This window comes from Ranitomeya imitator, chromosome 1, assembly GCF_032444005.1.
Source record: "Ranitomeya imitator isolate aRanImi1 chromosome 1, aRanImi1.pri, whole genome shotgun sequence".
NCBI classification, from domain to species: domain Eukaryota; kingdom Metazoa; phylum Chordata; class Amphibia; order Anura; family Dendrobatidae; genus Ranitomeya; species Ranitomeya imitator.
The window spans coordinates 838972006-838989964 of NC_091282.1; the positions used below are offsets into that span (position 1 = coordinate 838972006).

Here is a 17959-nt window from a genome sequence, read left to right on the forward strand (position 1 = left end):
GAGCATTGGCTGTCTCCACTGAACCTGGAGCCCGGGAAGGCTGTGTGCGATAACTGTGAACCTCATGTCAGCCCTACTTCGGGGCAACCTTACACATGTGCCTTGCATGGCTCACGTCACTATCCTGGCCTGGATGTGCTGCAGAAATCACAGTCACTGTGTGCTCACTTCTGGCATTCGCACCCTGCAGGTCATCGACTTGCATCGCTACAGAGGTCTTTCGGCATACCGGTTAACCTTTTGATATGCAATATGCTGAAAGGGTGAGAGCAGTGATGAGCCCTGGTGCAGTATGTCCTTTTGCATAGCATGGAAAAACCCAGTATGGATGTGGTGCAAATCATGTTTGCAGAGTGGGCACAGATGAAGGACCTCTGCACCCTTCTGCACAGTTTTGAAATGGCTACTAATATGGTAAGCACTGACAATGCCATCATGAGCATCACTATTCCAGTCACCTACATGCTGGAGCACATTTTGAATAGTCTGCAGGAGCAGGTGGTGGTCCCAGAGGAAGAGGAGAAAGCAGAGGAGGATGAGGAAGGGATAACAATATCTCTAAGTTCCGGATTGTCTTTGCACAGACAAGTGCCATGAGAGAGTGGATTACAGCAATTGAGGAGGCTCATGCTATTACACAAACTGTTAGTGAAGGTGCAGAAGCTGATTGTCAATTGGAGGAGGGCGAGGAGGAAGAGGTGATGGGTGCGCAACAGTTAGGAGATGAAGAGGATAATGATCCCCTCTCTGTTGTCAGTGTTTGGTGGGAAGAGACGGAGGAAGCAAGCGTGAATGCTACCCCACCACCAACACAACACATACTTGGGGCAGCACTGTAGGGCAGCTGTTAACACTGCAGCTTTGCAGCGCTGGAGTCCTGGGTTCAAATCCCACCAAGGACAACATCTTCAAGGAATTTGTATGGTCTCCCCGTGTTTGTGTTGGTTTCCTCCGGGTACACCGGTTTCTTCCAACATTTCAAAGACATACTAATAGGGAATTTAGATTGTGAGCCCCAATGGGGACAGTGATGAAAATGTGAGCAAAAACTGTAAAGCGCTGCGGAATATGTTGGCGCTATATAAATAAAGAGATCATTATCATCATCATTGGATCTCATGGAAGTGCCCAACACATGAGCACATTTTTTCTGCACTATCTGCAACATGATGCCCGTATTCTTAGGATTAGAAATAGTTCTGACTACTGGGTTGCCACTCTGTTAGGTCCACAGTACAAAACTAAATTTAGCCAGATGCTTCCCCCCGGAAAGAGATGTGCATGCTGGAGTATCGAAACACACTTGTAGACAATCTTAAGAGTCCTTTTCTCTGAGACAGCAGTGAGTTACACAGTGTGCATCGCAGTTATAGACTTCCAACCTCGGGGACGTAGAGTCAACGCAAAAATATTAGCAGCTGCAGTATAAATGGCATAAGCAATTTCTGTGCGTTTTTTCACACATTTTTAGACCAGCCCATGCACCAGCAGAATAAAGTACAATAGACACATTAATGACTGGAGTGGGTGGTGCAGGAGTATCTCAAACTCAATATCAATGCCATCAGGAGGAATTTGGACCCTTTTACATTTTGGTCTTCAAAAATGAAAGAGTGGCCTAAGCTCGCCTGTCACACCTTGGAGGCTTTGTCATGCCTGACAGCTAGTGTTCTCTCAGAACGTTTATTCAGCGCTGCTGGTGGTGTCCTGATGGATAAGTGCATCCAGCTGTCCCCTGAAAGTGTAGACCACCTAACGTTCATCAAGATGAACAAGTCATGGATCTTCAAGGACTTTTGCACCTCAGTCACAGACTGGGCAGGCTAGGTGATAGTGTAGTTTTTAGTGTGATGCATTGATCTTGCATTTTTACAGTCTGTGACACCTTTGTCGTGGCTTCTGTACCTGCTGTTGCTACTGGTGCTGTTCCAAACAATTTTTTTAAATTTGGAGATTCAAAGTTGGGTCTCCATCCAGTGAGTTGCCTGTAGTGGAAGGGTTCTCAGAGCACCATTATGCTATTTCTACTGTGGGGAAATTGATGCCACATTAGTTGTGTATGACAATAATTTTTGGAAATGTGGCGACTCTCAAACTTGGGTCTCCATCTGGTGGGTTGCCTGTTGTGGAAGAGGTGTCAGAGGCCCATGATACTAATTCTTTTTGGAAATTTATTGAAGATATTCACATTTTGCCCATAAAAAACAGCAGCTGCAGAGGTGTTTGTTATAACACTCAGTTCAGCTGTAATCCCCCTCCTCACACAAAGACTACCAGGAGAGGTAAGCTGAAAGTTTTTGTAATTACACTCAGGTCTGCTGTACTCTACACAGTAGCTGCAAAGGGCATAGAGGAGAACAGGGCTGTCTTTCTTTACATCTCGAAAGGAGAAAGCATGTTCTTCTGTCATTCTGGGGGTGAGCTCTTCCTTCCCATGACACCTTCTGCATATGATTGGTCAATGTTATTATGTTAACTAATTACCTTATGTTATTTTTATGCACTAGTGCTATTTAGGGTATTTGCTAATTTTGATTTTATCATAGGTTTTGCCTGTGTTGTGGCCAGTGTGAACATGTGCCTACATATTGTATGCATATCCACGTAAATTCCAGTTAATCTCTTTAGGCTCTAGTTAAGGCCCCTTCACATTAAGCGACGCTGCAGCGATACCGACAACGATCCGGATCGCTGCAGCGTCGCTGTTTGGTCGCTGGAGAGCTGTCACACAGACCGCTCTCCAGCGACCAACGATGCCGGTAACCAGGGTAAACATCGGGTAACTAAACGCAGGGCCGCACTTAGTAACCCGATGTTTACCCTGGTTACCATGCTAAAAGTAAAAAAAAACCAAACACTAGATACTTACCTACCGCTGTCTGTCCTCCAGCGCTGCGCTCTGCTTCTCTGCTCTCCTCCTGTACTGTCTGTGAGCCGGAAAGCAGAGCGGTGACGTCACCGCTCTGCTTTCCGGCTCACAGACAGTACAGGAGGAGTGCAGAGCACAGCGCTGGAGGACAGACAGCGGTAGGTAAGTATCTAGTGTTTGTTTTTTTTTACTTTTAGCATGGTAACCAGGGTAAACATCGGGTTACTAAGCGCGGCCCTGCGCTTAGTTACCCGATGTTTACCCTGGTTACCAGTGAAGACATCGCTGGATCGGTGTCACACACGCCGATCCAGCGATGTCAGCAGGAGTCCAGCGACGAAATAAAGTTCTGGACTTTATTCAGCGACCAACGATCTCCCAGCAGGGGCCTGATCGTTGGTCGCTGTCACACATAACGATTTCATTAACGATATCGTTGCTACGTCACAAATAGCAACGATATCGTTAACAATATCGTTATGTGTGAAGGTACCTTTATGAAATGATCCATTTCTTAATGATTTTGACCTTCTTAATTCAAATCTGACATTGAAAATTTTTCATTGGCTCTTGTTTCTATGATGTCAAAGAGTTTTCCTTTTACTGCTACATATAATTACATATAATAATAAAAGTTTAAGTACTTTGAAATGTTATTTTTGCAAAAATCAAAATACAGAATATTTTGTTATGCCAATTTTCTCATTTATTTAAAGGAAATTTAGCAACAATTCAAATAACTAAAACACGTCTAAATACGATTGCAAATTATAAACAGTTACAGAAATTGCACTACAAAATTTGGTCCTCATTAGGTGACAACTTTTTTTTGCTTGTCTCTCGTACTCCTGCATCCAATAATCTCTTACAATTGTCCAACGGTAATCTGCAACCATAGATGGACTCCATTTTCTTTGATATCTTTTCTCCATAGCCGCAATATCTTGGTGAAATCTCTCACCGTGCCCGTTGCTCACTCTTCCGCAGTTTGGTGGAAAAAGTGTAGATGTGAATGTAAGAAATTAATCTTTAAGGACATATAACAGCCAAGATCTTTATATATTTTAGGGAGATTTTCCACCAACTCTTTTAAGTTATCTGTTCTTGCGTTTCCCCCAAAAAAGTTACCACTAATGCGATTGCTACCCATGCAGCCTTTTCTTTGCCTTGCAGCAAACAGAGAAGCTCTTCATCTTGAAGAAGCTTACAAACCTAAGGTCTAATAAAGACTCCTTCGTTTATCTTTGCTTCACTAAACATTGGAAATGTATCAATGAGATACTTGAACGCTTTTGTATTTTTATCAGTTGCCTTTACAAAATTCTTCATTAGGCCCAACTTCATATGCAATGGTGGTAACAAAATTTTATGTGGGTCAACAAGTGCTGGACATTTTCACTCCCTGACTGAAGTAAATGTCAGTGAGGCCACTCTCTTTTATTGTAGTGATATTCTCTTGTTTGAATATCCCACGAACGCAGAAAGTAGCAGTACTTTGTGTATTCGCCCTGGAGGCCAAGCAAGAGCGTAACCACCTTAAGTCACCACAGAGAGGTTACAAATATTGCTCATAGTTCAGGCACCTTAACAGCTGTTTCCTGTTGTCATAGGTTTCTTTCATGTAGGCTGCATAACCAACTAGAATTGCCATTATGCAGGAAGAAGACTTTTATGTTTTAGACAAATCGATGAAAAGCCTCAATTCCTCTGGATTATACATAGTTACATAGGTTGAAAAAAGACTTATGTCCATAAGTTCACCCTTTCTTCACCAATTCTACATTTTGTCTCTATATTAACTATAACCCATAATGTTATGTGTATTGAAGAAATCATACATCACTTTTTTAAGTGTCTGCCATTACTACCTCTTGTGGTAGAGCATTCCACATTCTGGCTGCTCTAACTGTAAAGAACCCATTCCTATTTAGCTGGAATCGCCTTTCTTCCATCCGTAATGAGCTCCCTCTAGTCCTATGTATGGTCTTTGGAAGGAATAAGTCATGTGCAAGTCCTTTGTACTTACCACACATGTAAATGAGAACTCCTCTAAGGTGTCTTTTTTCTAAGCTAAACAAGCCCAAATTTTTACATTGTCTCATCATACAAGAGGCCTTCCATCCCTTGTAATAATCTAGTTGCCCGCCTTCGAACTGACTCTTAATGGCTGAATATCCTTTTTAAAATGTGGAGCCCAAAACTGAATCCCAAATTCTAGACGCAGCCTCACAAGTGATTTATAAAGGAGTAAAAACAGTACTGCTTCTCAGCCTACATGTAACCAGAATACCCAAGTCCTTCTCCTGTTCTGTAGTCCCGGGGATTCTCCCATTTAAAGTATTTGCAGCAATAGGATTACTCTGTTTTAGATGTATTACTTTATATTTATCTACATTAAATCTCATTTGCCAAGTGTTTGCCCATTCAGACATCTTATCCAGATTGTTTTGCAATATCTTAAAGTCAACGTCAGATTCTAATATCCTACATAGTTTGGTGTCATTAGCAAAGACTGACGGTTTACACTCAATCCAATCTTCTAGGTCATTAATAAAGAGGTTAAAAATAATCGGTCCTAGTGCAAATCAATGCGGTACCCCACTGCTGACTATATCATATTTAGAGAACGTACCATTTATGACGACTCTTTGTTTCCTGTCATTTAGCCAACTCTTTACCCATCTGCATATAGTTTCCCCTAGTCGCTGCTTCTGTAGCTTCAGTATAAGGCTGTTGTGTGGTACAGTATCAAATGCCTTTGCAAAGTCCAGATAAATCAATGCCAATATCCAGATTGGCTGCATTGCCAACATCCAGATTTGCACCTACCTCCTCATAGAAATCCAACATGTTAGTTAGACATGACTTATTATTCATGAATTCGTACTGGTTGTCATTTATTATATTATTCTTTGCAATATATCTCTGCAGGTCATCTCTTATAATGCCCTCAAAAACTTTGCACACTGCTGATGTCAAACTAACCGGATGGTAGTTGCCTGGATCCACCTTCTTACCTTTCTTAAATATCGGTATCATGTGAGCCATCTTCCAGTACTGTGGCACCACCCCTGTTACAAGAGAGTCTAAGAATATGGGATACATCGGTCTGTCAATTACTGAGCTCAATTCACTCAGTATCCATGGATGACTGTCATCTGGGCCTGGGGATTTGTCAATGCTTTAATTGCTCAGACATAGGTGTACTTCTTGTGTTAAACTAGTTATATCAGGTGGTGAACTTTGATTTTTGCCTGTTGAATGATCCCTGGAACAGTCATTTCATTGGTGTGCACAGATGAAAGTGCCTGTTTAATATCTCAGCCTTTTCTTAGTCCTCTATAATTATCTTATTGTCATCTTTTAAGGGGTCAATACCATGTTTTTTTCTTTTTAGCATTTATGTATTTATTACATTTTTGGGGATTTATTTTAATGTTGCTGGCGATTTGTTTCTCTGCACATAGCTTGGCTAGCTTGATTTATTTTTTACATTTCTTATTGAAATCTTTATATTCCTGAAATGCAGTTTATGTATTCTCGGCCTTTAAGCTTTTGAATGCCCTTTGTTTTTATCTTATTAAACTCTGTACTGTCTTATTTATCCATAGTCGTTTCTTTTTATTCCTGGATTCCTGGACATTTTAATGCCAGAGGGTATAAGTTTTCTACAGGGTTCTAGTAGTATATCCTAAAACACACCCCATTTATGTTCAGTTTCCCCAGTTTCCATGACATGGTCTCAGTCAACACTGTTAAGCTCTTCCCTTAGTTTGCTGATATCAGCTTTCCTAAAGTTCCAGGTTTTTGCATTTTTTCTTTTGAGTGTTTGATTGAAAATTACATTGAAAGTTACCATGTTATGGTCACTGCTTCCCAAATGCTCCCAGACCTGCAGATCTGAAATTGTATCTGGTCTATTTCACAGAACCAAATCCAGCAGATTATGTGTCCTGGTTGGTTCCTCTACCAACTGAGAGAGGTAATTGTCTTGAATTACTGATAAGAACTTACAGCTTTTAGCAATACCCAAAGACTCTATGTCCCATTGAATGTTTGGATAGTTAAAAAAAAACATAATAAGGACCCTATTATTATTTGCTGCCTTTGTAATTTGTTGCAGCATTTCATCCTCCACCTGTTCTGCTATAGTAGGAGACTTGTAGCAAACTCTAATTAGCAGCTTTCGATTATTGCTATCTCCATTTACATTTACCCATACTGACTCCCCATTGAGGTGCAGCCCATCCCTACATCCAGTCCCTACAGAGTCAGCCCAGTTCTCCACAAATCCAAACCCTTCCTTCCTGCACCACTTATTTATCTCCCTAAACTCCCACTGTCTTTCTAGTGTCACTGGCAGTATTTCTGAAACCACAACCTTGGAGGTCCTGGCCTTCAGCTTTTCTCTTAGTTCCTTGTAATCATTTTTAAGGACCTTCCACCTCCCTCTAACTTTGTTTTTGGTTCAATATGTGCACCATGACCGCTGGGTTTTCCCAGCCCCACCCAGCAATCTGTCTATGTGATACACAATATGTTGAACCCGAGCACCTGCAAGACAACACTGTTCGTTATTCACTGTCTCAGTGACAGATTACCCTGTCTGTTCTCCTAATTATAGACTGTCCCCCTCATTATCTGTTCTCCTAATTATAGACCTAATTATATACCACCAACATCTGTCTAGCCTTTGCTGCACTCCTATTTCCCTCCTTCCTATAGCAGTTGGTTTTCTGGTTGCTAGGAGCAGCGTCCTGCTGTAGTGATCCAAGTTCTGGGCTTGCATTCCTAATATAAGCTAAACAGGCATATTTACTAGATTGTGCCAGATCAGGACTGAGCTCCCTGGCGGCATTTTTCCCCCTACCCCTTCTTGTAACTGTCACCCACATACGAACTTCTGAGTCCTGATCTTCCCCACCTCCTCCATATCACAGGCCCCAACCATCGCATGCTCACTGAGCTCTAAACTCCTCTCCCTGTTTGTAATGCCAGCTGCACATTTCAATCCATTACCTGGGCTTCCAAACATGTAACTCACTGACATTGAGCGGATATTATCACCCTCAAATGGCTGTCCAAGACATGCATACATCTCACAAGATGAACACCTGGTAGAATTGTCCATGGAGCACACACTAAATGGGGATAAATAGTACGGATAAAAGCAGAAAAACTGTGGAAAACTAGTAGTAAGGAAAACACCAAACTATTATCTTGTGTTAAACTATGATATTTGGTTTACCTATGCACTTACCTGCAGCCCTGCACTTAAAATGCAGCCCTGGCTTCTATCAGCAGCCTTGTTTAGAGTATCTGGCACTTGTAGTCCTCCAACCAGCAAGCACAGGTGTAGCTGATAGAAGCGACTAGAAACTTATCTTCAGAGCTTCCATTAAACTCTTGATGTTGTTGCATGACAAAGAATCGCCCTCCATGAAGAAGTATTGGACAAGATCTTTATCAAAGTTGTAGAACAAAGAAATTTGAACATCACCCACTAGAAGATTCCATTGTTGTAGCCTGACTGTAGCCTGAAATCAAGAACTCCGCCTTACTCTTGGGAAGATGCAAATCTCTAACAAAATCGTTCAGTTTACTTTGTGTTATACGGTGTCGTTCAGTTGAGGTTGCTGACAGAAAATCTGAGACGTGAGAGGAAGATGCTTCATGACACCAAACTTCCTCTTCTTCTTCACTTGACTCAATTGAAAATGTTTCCTGTGCTTTTGGATCTGGAAGTTCTTCTGAATGTGGTACTAGGCGTATTGCAGATGGAATGTTTGGATACTGTAAAGTCTACTACTTCTTCCTTGAAACTCCTTTCCTAATGGGAGGCACTATGCAGAAATAGCCTTCAGGATTGTTATCGGTTGGCACTCTCCAGACAAAAGGCAAAGATTGCCTTTTTCCATGCAACCACTGGATAAGATGTGATGCCCATCTATCGCAGCATATGTGTGGAGCCCAACTCTTCTCATGATCTCCTATTTTTCAACCAAAATACAGGTTGTGGGCTTTCTTTATCATGGCAGTCAAGTTTCACCTTTGTAACGCAAAAGTAATTTCACCGCATATGTAGCAAAAACTATTTGTTTTGTTTATGCAAGAGCAAGGCATATCTGAAAAAAGATATAGAAACCTGTCAATATGCTAAGAAACTAAGCTAAGAAATCCTAAAACTGTATAACTTACACAGAGAGCATTTACAAATGTAGGTGATGCAACTGTAATGATTACGTCTTCAGAGCTGAGTTGGCTTTCATTGATTGATCACCTAAAGATGATAGAATACCGAAGGCTCAATAGACTAGATAGATGATGTAGCAGACTAGCTACTAACAATGCAATAATGATGATAAAATAATAAAGACACAATTGTTCTATAAGCCTGCATGAAAGGTATAATAAGGAATTAGAACCTTCTCTGGATTTGGAAAATTAGAACCAGCAAATTTTAGCATCATATTTGTTTTCAGGACCACGAAATTAGTTAAGTTTAACTGTTTACGACTTTGAATCAATTTGGCTGTAGAACAGTGTAATTAATGATTACTTCATGTCCCAAAACAAGAGGGGATTGTCCGCCTACAATGTCACGTTTTGTCAGAGAACCGTAAGTAAAATAGAAAAGATTAAAGTATAATGGCATAATTTCAGTTTGTTTACAGTAATACCAAATCTATTTTTTTCTCAATGTTCTACTATTCTTTCATGATATTAGCACATGTTCTGTAAAAAAAATATATATATTTATTTTTTATTTAATTCATGAACTGATTTTCACAGTTTATTTATTAATCTACACATGGGAAGAAGGAATCAATATCACCATTACACACTGAACGGGAAACCACTGGGTAAATCTGACAGGGAGAAGGACTTGGGGATCCTAGTTAATGATAAACTTAGGGTACCGTCACACTATAACATTTCGATCGCTACGACGGTACGATTCGTGACGTTCCAGCGATATCGTTACGATATCGCTGTGTCTGACACGCAGCAGCGATCAGGGATCCTGCTGAGAATCGTACGTCGTAGCAGATCGTTTAGAACTTTCTTTCATCGCTGGATCTCCCGCTGTCATCGCTAGATCGGTGTGTGTGACACCGATCTAGCGATCTAGCGATGCGATCCAGCGATGCGTTCGCTTGTAACCAGGGTAAACATCGGGTAACTAAGCGCAGGACCGCGCTTAGTTACCCGATGTTTACCCTGGTTACAAGCGTTAAACTAAAAAAAAACAAACAGCACATACTTACATTCTGGTGTCCGTCAGGTCCCTTGCAGTCTGCTTCCAGCACTGTGACTGCCGGCCGTAAAGTGAAAGCAGAGCACAGCGGCTGTGCTTTCACTTTCACTTTACGGCCGGCAGTCACTGAGTGCGGGAAGCAGACTGCAAGGGACCTGACGGACACCAGAATGTAAGTATGTGCTGTTTGTTTTTTTTTAGTTTAACGCTTGTAACCAGGGTAAACATCGGGTAACTAAGCGCGGTCCTGCGCTTAGTTACCCGATGTTTACCCTGGTTACCCAGGGACCTCGGCATCTTGGTCGCTGGAGAGCGGTCTGTGTGACAGCTCCCCAGCGACCACACTACGATTTACCTACGATCACGGCCAGGTCATATCGCTGGTCGTGATCGTAGGTAAATCGTATAGTGTGACGGTACCCTTACCTGGAGCAGCCAGTGCCAGGCAGCAGCTGACAAGGCAAACAGGATCATGGGGTGCATTAAAAGAGGTCTGGATACACATGATGAGAGCATTATACTGCCTCTGTACAAATCCCTAGTTAGACCGCACAGGGAGTACTGTGTCCAGTTTTGGGCACCGGTGCTCAGGAAGGATATAATGGAACTAGAGAGAGTACAAAGGAGGGCAACAAAATTAATAAAGGGGATGGGAGAACTACAATACCCAGATAGATTAGCGAAATTAGGATTATTTAGTCTAGAAAAAAGACGACTGAGGGGCGATCTAATAACCATGTATAAGTATATAAGGGGACAATACAAATATCTCGCTGAGGATCTGTTTATACCAAGGAAGGTGACGGGCACAAGTGGGCATTCTTTGCGTCTGGAGGAGAGAAGGTTTTTCCACCAACATAGAAGAGGATTCTTTACTGTTAGGGCAGTGAGAATCTGGAATTGCTTGCCTGAGGAGGTGATGATGGCGAACTCAGTCGAGGGGTTCAAGAGAGGCCTGGATGTCTTCCTGGAGCAGAACAATATTGTAACATACAATTATTAGGTTCTGTAGAAGGACGTAGATCTGGGGATTTATTATGATGGAATATAGGCTGAACTAGATGGACAAATGTCTTTTTTCGGCCTTACTAACTATGTTACTATGTTACTATGGAATCTATTTTGGTGGGGGTGAAGGTTATGTGAAGAATGAAAGAAAAACAATTCAGCTGCAGAATTCTGGGTTTTTCAAATTCATATGGGGTTTACAGTGGGTACGGAAAGTATTCAGACCCCTTTAAATTTTTCACTCTTTGTTTCATTGCAGCCATTTGGTCAATTCAAAAAAGTTCATTTTTTCTCATTAATGTACACTCTGCACCCCATCTTGACTGAAAAAAAACAAATGTAGAAAGTTTTTAAAAAAAAGAAAAACTGAAATATCACATGGCCATTACGTATTCATACCCTTTGCTCAGTATTGAGTAGAAGCACCCTTTTTGAACTAGTACAGCATGAGTCTTCTTGGGAATGATGCAACAATTTTTTCACACCTGGAAAATGGAAAATTTAAAGGGGTCTGAATACTTTCCATACCCACTGTATATACTGTAGCATGTTGCCTTATTATATGTATTGTTACAATTGTGACAATTACTTTTTTGCCAAATAAAACCATTTTTTTATGAAAAGCTTTCTGTTATTTATTTTTCTATTACCCGTCAGTTGGCTTTTAGGCCCCAAAATATTATTATCACAATTAGGTACATTCTCCAGAGCTGCAAGACATCTTGCGCAGGTGCTGTAATTTCCATAAGCAGTGCATGTACTGTAAGGTCATAATGATGTGGTCAGAGCGAACTATTTATTGTATCTGCACATGTGCTGTCCGAGGAAATGACAGCGCCTGTGTGAGTCATTCTTTTTGACCTGCACCTTCGGCTGACATCTCTTTCCTGTGAGTGGCGCATGCGCAGATCGTGCAAGAGCCGAACTATTCATCATCATAAAGTTACTGTGCATTCACCCTGACAATGATGGCATTTAGGAAAAAAGTCTGATGGGGGAGCAGATCACAGCAAAGAATGACTTGTCAATAAAAGGCCAGAAGGTGGCACCGGGAGGACAAAGAGGCCAGAGAAGCTGGAGACATGTAAAGTGCAGGCCAAAATGAGTTCCTTGTCGCAACTGTGTTACAATATTGCCCATGAAATAGAATGTACTGTTCACAAAAAGTTAATTAAAGCTGATGATGGCAGACTATGATTAAGAATATGGCAGTTCGAAATGCGCAAGATAGACTGGACATATTCCCGGGAATTGTTCTCTCTCTTTTTTGTTTTGCCGTTTTAATGAATTTGTAAATAAACTTATTATTTTTAATCAAATTCCCCCAGACCTGCTGCTGGATACCGACCTCTACAAGGTGGTACATAGTAGTATATCAATATGTTTTTCCCAAAAATGCTCACTCAAAATGGATGGAGGCTAGTATGAAACATGCGTCAGGAGGTCTGGTGGTAACTATGTGCTCACTTATCCTATATATTCTCTATGTTCCTATATGGTTAGTATACTTGTCTAACTTTTAGTTCTTATATGTCTTTAAAATACTTGCTGCATTCATTGCACTTGTGTTAATCTGTACTAAATGAATGTGCCTATCTACTTGTATATCATTACTATTTATGTGTATATATAGTTTCAATACTTGTACTACTGTTGATTGTTTCCTAACTACTCGACTGGGAGAAGACATTACTCTTATTTGCACATTATCTACACATATTAGTGTTCTTTCGTAATCTCCCCACTGGGGGAGACATTACCATAATACATATATACACATGGATTATGATCACAATGATCATGGGGTCAGGATAATATAGAATCATTTCTTATTATTGTTTTCTATTTATTTGTTTCATGCATCTCTCCATGTGAGTTATAATAGGGTTTTAAAAATATGTATTTATTATATGGAGAATTGCAGATAGTTCCAGACATAGAGTGAGCATTTTTCATAAAAAAACATATTGATATACTACTATGTACCACCAGCATGTCTGTCTCTGCAGTACAACCTTTTCTAATGTGTTTTAAAATGTATCTGTGCATGTATTTATCTAATAAAAATTACTATCTAGATTTTTGTGGGTAGGGGAATTATTTGGGGAATAGGTATGATTTAGCAAACAAGTGTAATGAATCTAAAATGGGTTCTTTGTCAATTCTATCCCCAAACATTGTTTTTTATAGCCCTCTAATTATAATTTGTTGGGTTACAATTGTAGATGTGTTTAATTACAGTGCATTATTTTTCGCTGCAGTGGTTTTCGGCTTCTCCCATCTCCTTCTGTATTCACTTGTGCCAGTTCTACAGTACTGTACTGCATACTCAGTAAAGATACAAATAGGCCCTGCTCTAGAAATGCGATACAATTATATATAAGAGCATTAAAGGGAATCTGTCACCCCAATTTTCGCCTATAAGATGCGGCCACCACCATCAGGGGCTTATCTACAGCATTCTGTAATGCTATAGATAAGCCCCTGATGTAACCTGAAAGATAAGAAAAACAAGGTAGATTATACACACCCAGGGGCGGTCCCGTCCTATGGGAGTCGCGGTCTGGGTCCGGCGCCTCCCATCTTCATACGATGACGTCCTCTTTGCTTCCTGCCGTGGCTCCTGTGCAGGCATACTTTATCTGCCGTGTTGAGGGCAGCGTAAAGTACTGCAGTGCGCAGGCGCCAGACCTCTCTGACCTTTCCCGGCGCCTGCGCACTGCAGTACTTTGCGGTGGCCGCATCTTATAAGTGAAAATTGGAGTGACAGATTCCCTTTAAAGGGAACCTGTCACCCCGTTTTTTCAAGAAGAGCTAAAAATAGCGTTAAATAGGGGCAGAGCTGGGCTTTACATTAGTGTATTTTGGAGCCTTTATTCCCCTCCTGTGCTGCCGAAATACCTTTGTAAAGTCGCCGTTTTGGGCTGTCACTCACGCTGGTCAGGTCATATGGGCGTGGTGACAGCGCTGTTTCTCCCCCAGATCTCCGTTGGTGGCGTAGTGGTGTGTGCATGTCCAAGTGGCGAATCCACTGCGCAACTTCAAGGAAAATAGCGCGATCTTCGCTATTCAGCCGTTTATCGGTGGGCGCGGCCATCTTTGTGAGGCCGCGTGTGCGCAGATGGTTCTTCTCGGCTTCCCGGGGCTTCAGGAAAATGGTCGCGGAATGCCGCTCGTGCGCAGATGGAGATCGCGGCGGCCATTTTCCTGCAGCCGAGATGCGAACTCGGCTTCAGGAAAATGGCCGTCAAGATCGCCATCTGCGCACGCGCGGCATCCCGCAGCCATTTTCCTGAAGCCGCGCCCACCGAAAACGGCTGAATAGATCTGGGGGAGAAACAGCGCTGTCACCACGCCCATATGACCTGACCAGCGTGAGTGACAGCCCAAAACGGTGACTTTACAAAGGTATTTCGGCAGCATAGGTGGGGAATAAAGGCTCCAAAATACACTAATGTAAAGCCCAGCTCTGCCCCTATTTAATGCTATTTTTAGCTCTTCTTGAAAAAAACAGGGTGACAGGTTCCCTTTAATGATATTCTGTTTCAGGGGAGGAGTCATATTCTCCTCCCCTGAAACAGAATATCATTAAAGGGAATCTGTCACTCCAATTTTACCCCATTTCCCATTTACAGGGATTGGAAGAAGGGAAAATAATGCAGAGTAAAGAAGGTGCAGAGCTAAGGCCATGGTGGGAGTTTGAAACAAAATGTAATAAGAAGTTAAACATAAATGAAATACCAAGTAGTGACTATTGACTATCAGTATGAAAAATGCTTATATTTATTAGGTAAGAATAATTAAATATAATTTTAGTTCTCGAGAACAACCCCTTCCCACAAATGAATGTAACAATGCCCAGATCGCAAGCATTTTACAACAATATGCCAAAGAGTTACTATATGTCCCAGGGATGGCTTGGGCACAGGAGTTGTCTATGCCATTCACAGCAGGAGCCTACTATAATACACAGCTAAAGTCCTGCTGCATGTGCTGGAACAGGTCTTTAACCTCAAACATACTACTGTCAATATCGAGGGCAGCATGTGAAGAACTTGACAGAGATTGCACCCTCTGCCAGCCTATCCACACTTTCACAGTGCATTCGCAGAGTGCTGATAGGGTGCTATGGAAAGTGAAGGCCTATAAAATACCCCCTCTGTTTCTGGTACTAGCTAACAGTGTTAGGGCTAGCAGAACGCACCGAGTAGAAATAGATGTTTATTATAAAAGGTGCGTTCGCAGCCAGGGGTCCACCGTGCAGGAGGAACCTGCTGCTAGTGAATGGTGGCACTGTTTGGCGGTATAGACTAGCTCTGTTACCTCACAGAGCAGCCGCGAGAGGAAAGCACTGCGCCCTGTTAGCCTCACAGGAGCACAAGCTTACTGCCGAACTGATAGCAGTCAGTGGTTATGCACACACGCAATCTCCTCACCGAAGGTGCCGGTATTCTAGGGGCTTATTTCAGCCGGGTCCCTGAACACATACATGCATAACCACACTGGCGCAAAGCACATATTAGAGTTGATACTAGCGCATGGCCGTGCGGCCATGCGAGCCTTAAATAGTTGCAGCACGTTTAGGACCTTTCAAAGAAGGACCAATGGAGTGCTGCAGCACCTGAGCATGTGACCCGAGATCTCCACTGAGAGATCTTGCCCTGGGCATGCTCAGAGTGCAAAGCAGGATTTAGTCCAAGCACCTACAAGGACCTTAGCTGCAGTATCTGATCATGTGACCCTCGATCTCCACTTAGAGATCTTACTCTGGGCATGCTCAGAATGTGAAAAGCAGGACTTAGCCCCAGAAGCATCCGCTTGCCGCTGCCCAGCACTGACTTCAATGGCAGAAGCAGGAAATGCAGCAGTAACTCTTAGCACAGAGTCAGACTGAGTGAGACGCTGGGATCGAAGTCTCCGCTGAGCAGGCTCCACTGCGGCAGGAGAAGAATGGGAGACCGCAGCGGAGATGGCCCGAGATTCCCCCTGTGCAGAGGCAGGAACTCGACCCCTAACAAACAGCCTGTTAGATCTCACCGGAGATGTGATCTAAAAGGCTACATGTCAGTCAAACACCGACAAAAATAAGTAATGCACTGCATTACATACAGTGGATATAAGAATCCACACACCCATGTTAAAATGTCAGATTTTTGTGTAAATACACCAAGAAAAATAATTTCAGAACTTTGTATATCTTATATATAGGCCACTTTCATACTAGCAGTATTTGGTCAGTATTATACTTCAGTATTTTTAAGTCAAAACCAGTAGTGGGTGATAAATACAGAAGTGTTTCTATTATACTTTTCCTCTGTTTCTTCCACTCTTGGTTTTGGCTTACAAATACTTTTGTAACATACTGACCAAATACTGAACATGACCATAATCTGTACAAATCCTTTGAGACATTCTGAAATCATTTTAGGGGGAAAATAAAACTAACTTTGGTAGTTAGTCCATATGCTTGGTGTAACGGGGTCTACCAAGCTGGGGTACCTCTTTCAGTACCACCCCGTGTTTCAGGAGGTCCAATCTGCTTTTCCTAGATTCTGAATGAAGGGCGCTGGCAGGAATTTCTTGATTACATGAGAGCATATAAAAGCTGACTGCTTCTCTACGTATTTCCAGTCTAAGAACACCCTTTATTTACAGCACACAGAATATAAAACACAGATACACAGGGCAGGCCAATAGGAAAACAGCTGGCCAGACATACATTACAATAGCTGCAGGGGGCCGGAGCCTGCTGGTATTTACTGTGGGAATTACAAAGGTGGGGGGAGGTCAGAAAGAGAATATCTTGTCCAGGGGTGCAGCCTGTGGACTGATGCATTTGACATGGAAACTATTATACATACATATACTGCATAACATTCTTGGTGCTGGGGGTTCTGTAACACTTGGAAATGCTTGATTTCTCATCATTGAGAGCTATTGGGTCAAAAAATTATCCCCTTTGGTATAAAATGTCTGCTTCCCCTAGCTTGTTTTTGTTCCCCTAGCTTGTGTATAAGGTAATTCAAAGTGGAGAAAACAAGTAGGATGTGCCCTCCATTCATGTTATGATAGCATTTTTAGTGTTGCAACAGTAAAGAGGACACTCTCTTTTTGATAAAGGGGCTGTCCAGCCGCTCCTGTTCCAATGCTAACCAGACACTCCTCCGGTCTGTGTACTTCTTGTTTGGTCCAGACTCACATGTGATTTCTGCAGGATTCTGACTGTTAAGAAAAAAAAGTTTATTGTTCGCTGTGCAACTCTTTGCAAGCAAAGATTTCCTCCATTATGTTTTTTTCTAGTTTGTCTTGGAAGACAGGAGTGGCTATAATTTAATGAAGTGATATTGATTTTTTTTTTTTTTAAATTCACTGTGTGATAAAGAGCTGTAACTGTTTTTTCATGCAACAGCCATGTGAGGGCTGTCTGTTTGTGTTTTTCAGGAGTACAGATGGTTTGCAGAAATTTTTTTAGTACTTTTGCAATTTTTTTAAACAGTGTATAAAGGTTACAATTTAACTTTGTTCTACATATTAGAACACTTATCACAATACCAAAAAATATTTTTTTGTGTAATAACATCTATTTATAATAATTTGTTTTGTATTCCCATATTGTGAATACTGTAAAAAAATATATATTTTTTAATCAACGGAGCTGTGTAAGGGATTGTTTTTTGCAGGATGAGAGGTACATGTCATTTTTTTATTGTTTTTTATTCTATTTTGTGGGAGGTGGATGAATATAAACAGTAATCCTAGCTTTGTTTTTTTTCTTCATGGTGTTCACCACGTATGGTAAATAACATGACATTTTTATAGCTGGG

At 41.6% G+C, this 17959-nt stretch overlaps 1 protein-coding gene across 18 annotated transcripts in view; it reads left to right on the plus strand.

The window, feature by feature from the left end:
• Positions 1-17959, plus strand: part of ADGRL3 (adhesion G protein-coupled receptor L3) — a 1214649-nt gene that overhangs the window by 1102397 nt on the left and 94293 nt on the right. For 5 of the 18 annotated variants that reach the window (XM_069740662.1, XM_069740667.1, XM_069740666.1 and 2 more), the window contains one exon: positions 5801-6473. The exons of 12 other annotated variants lie outside the window; for them this stretch is intronic. In XM_069740662.1, the coding sequence (XP_069596763.1) occupies positions 5801-5864 (64 nt within the window). In that variant the 3' untranslated portion in view covers positions 5865-6473. Of the gene's footprint in view, positions 1-5800; positions 6474-17959 lie in introns of those variants that run through there. One more of the 18 variants, XM_069740669.1, reaches the window with a different exon arrangement.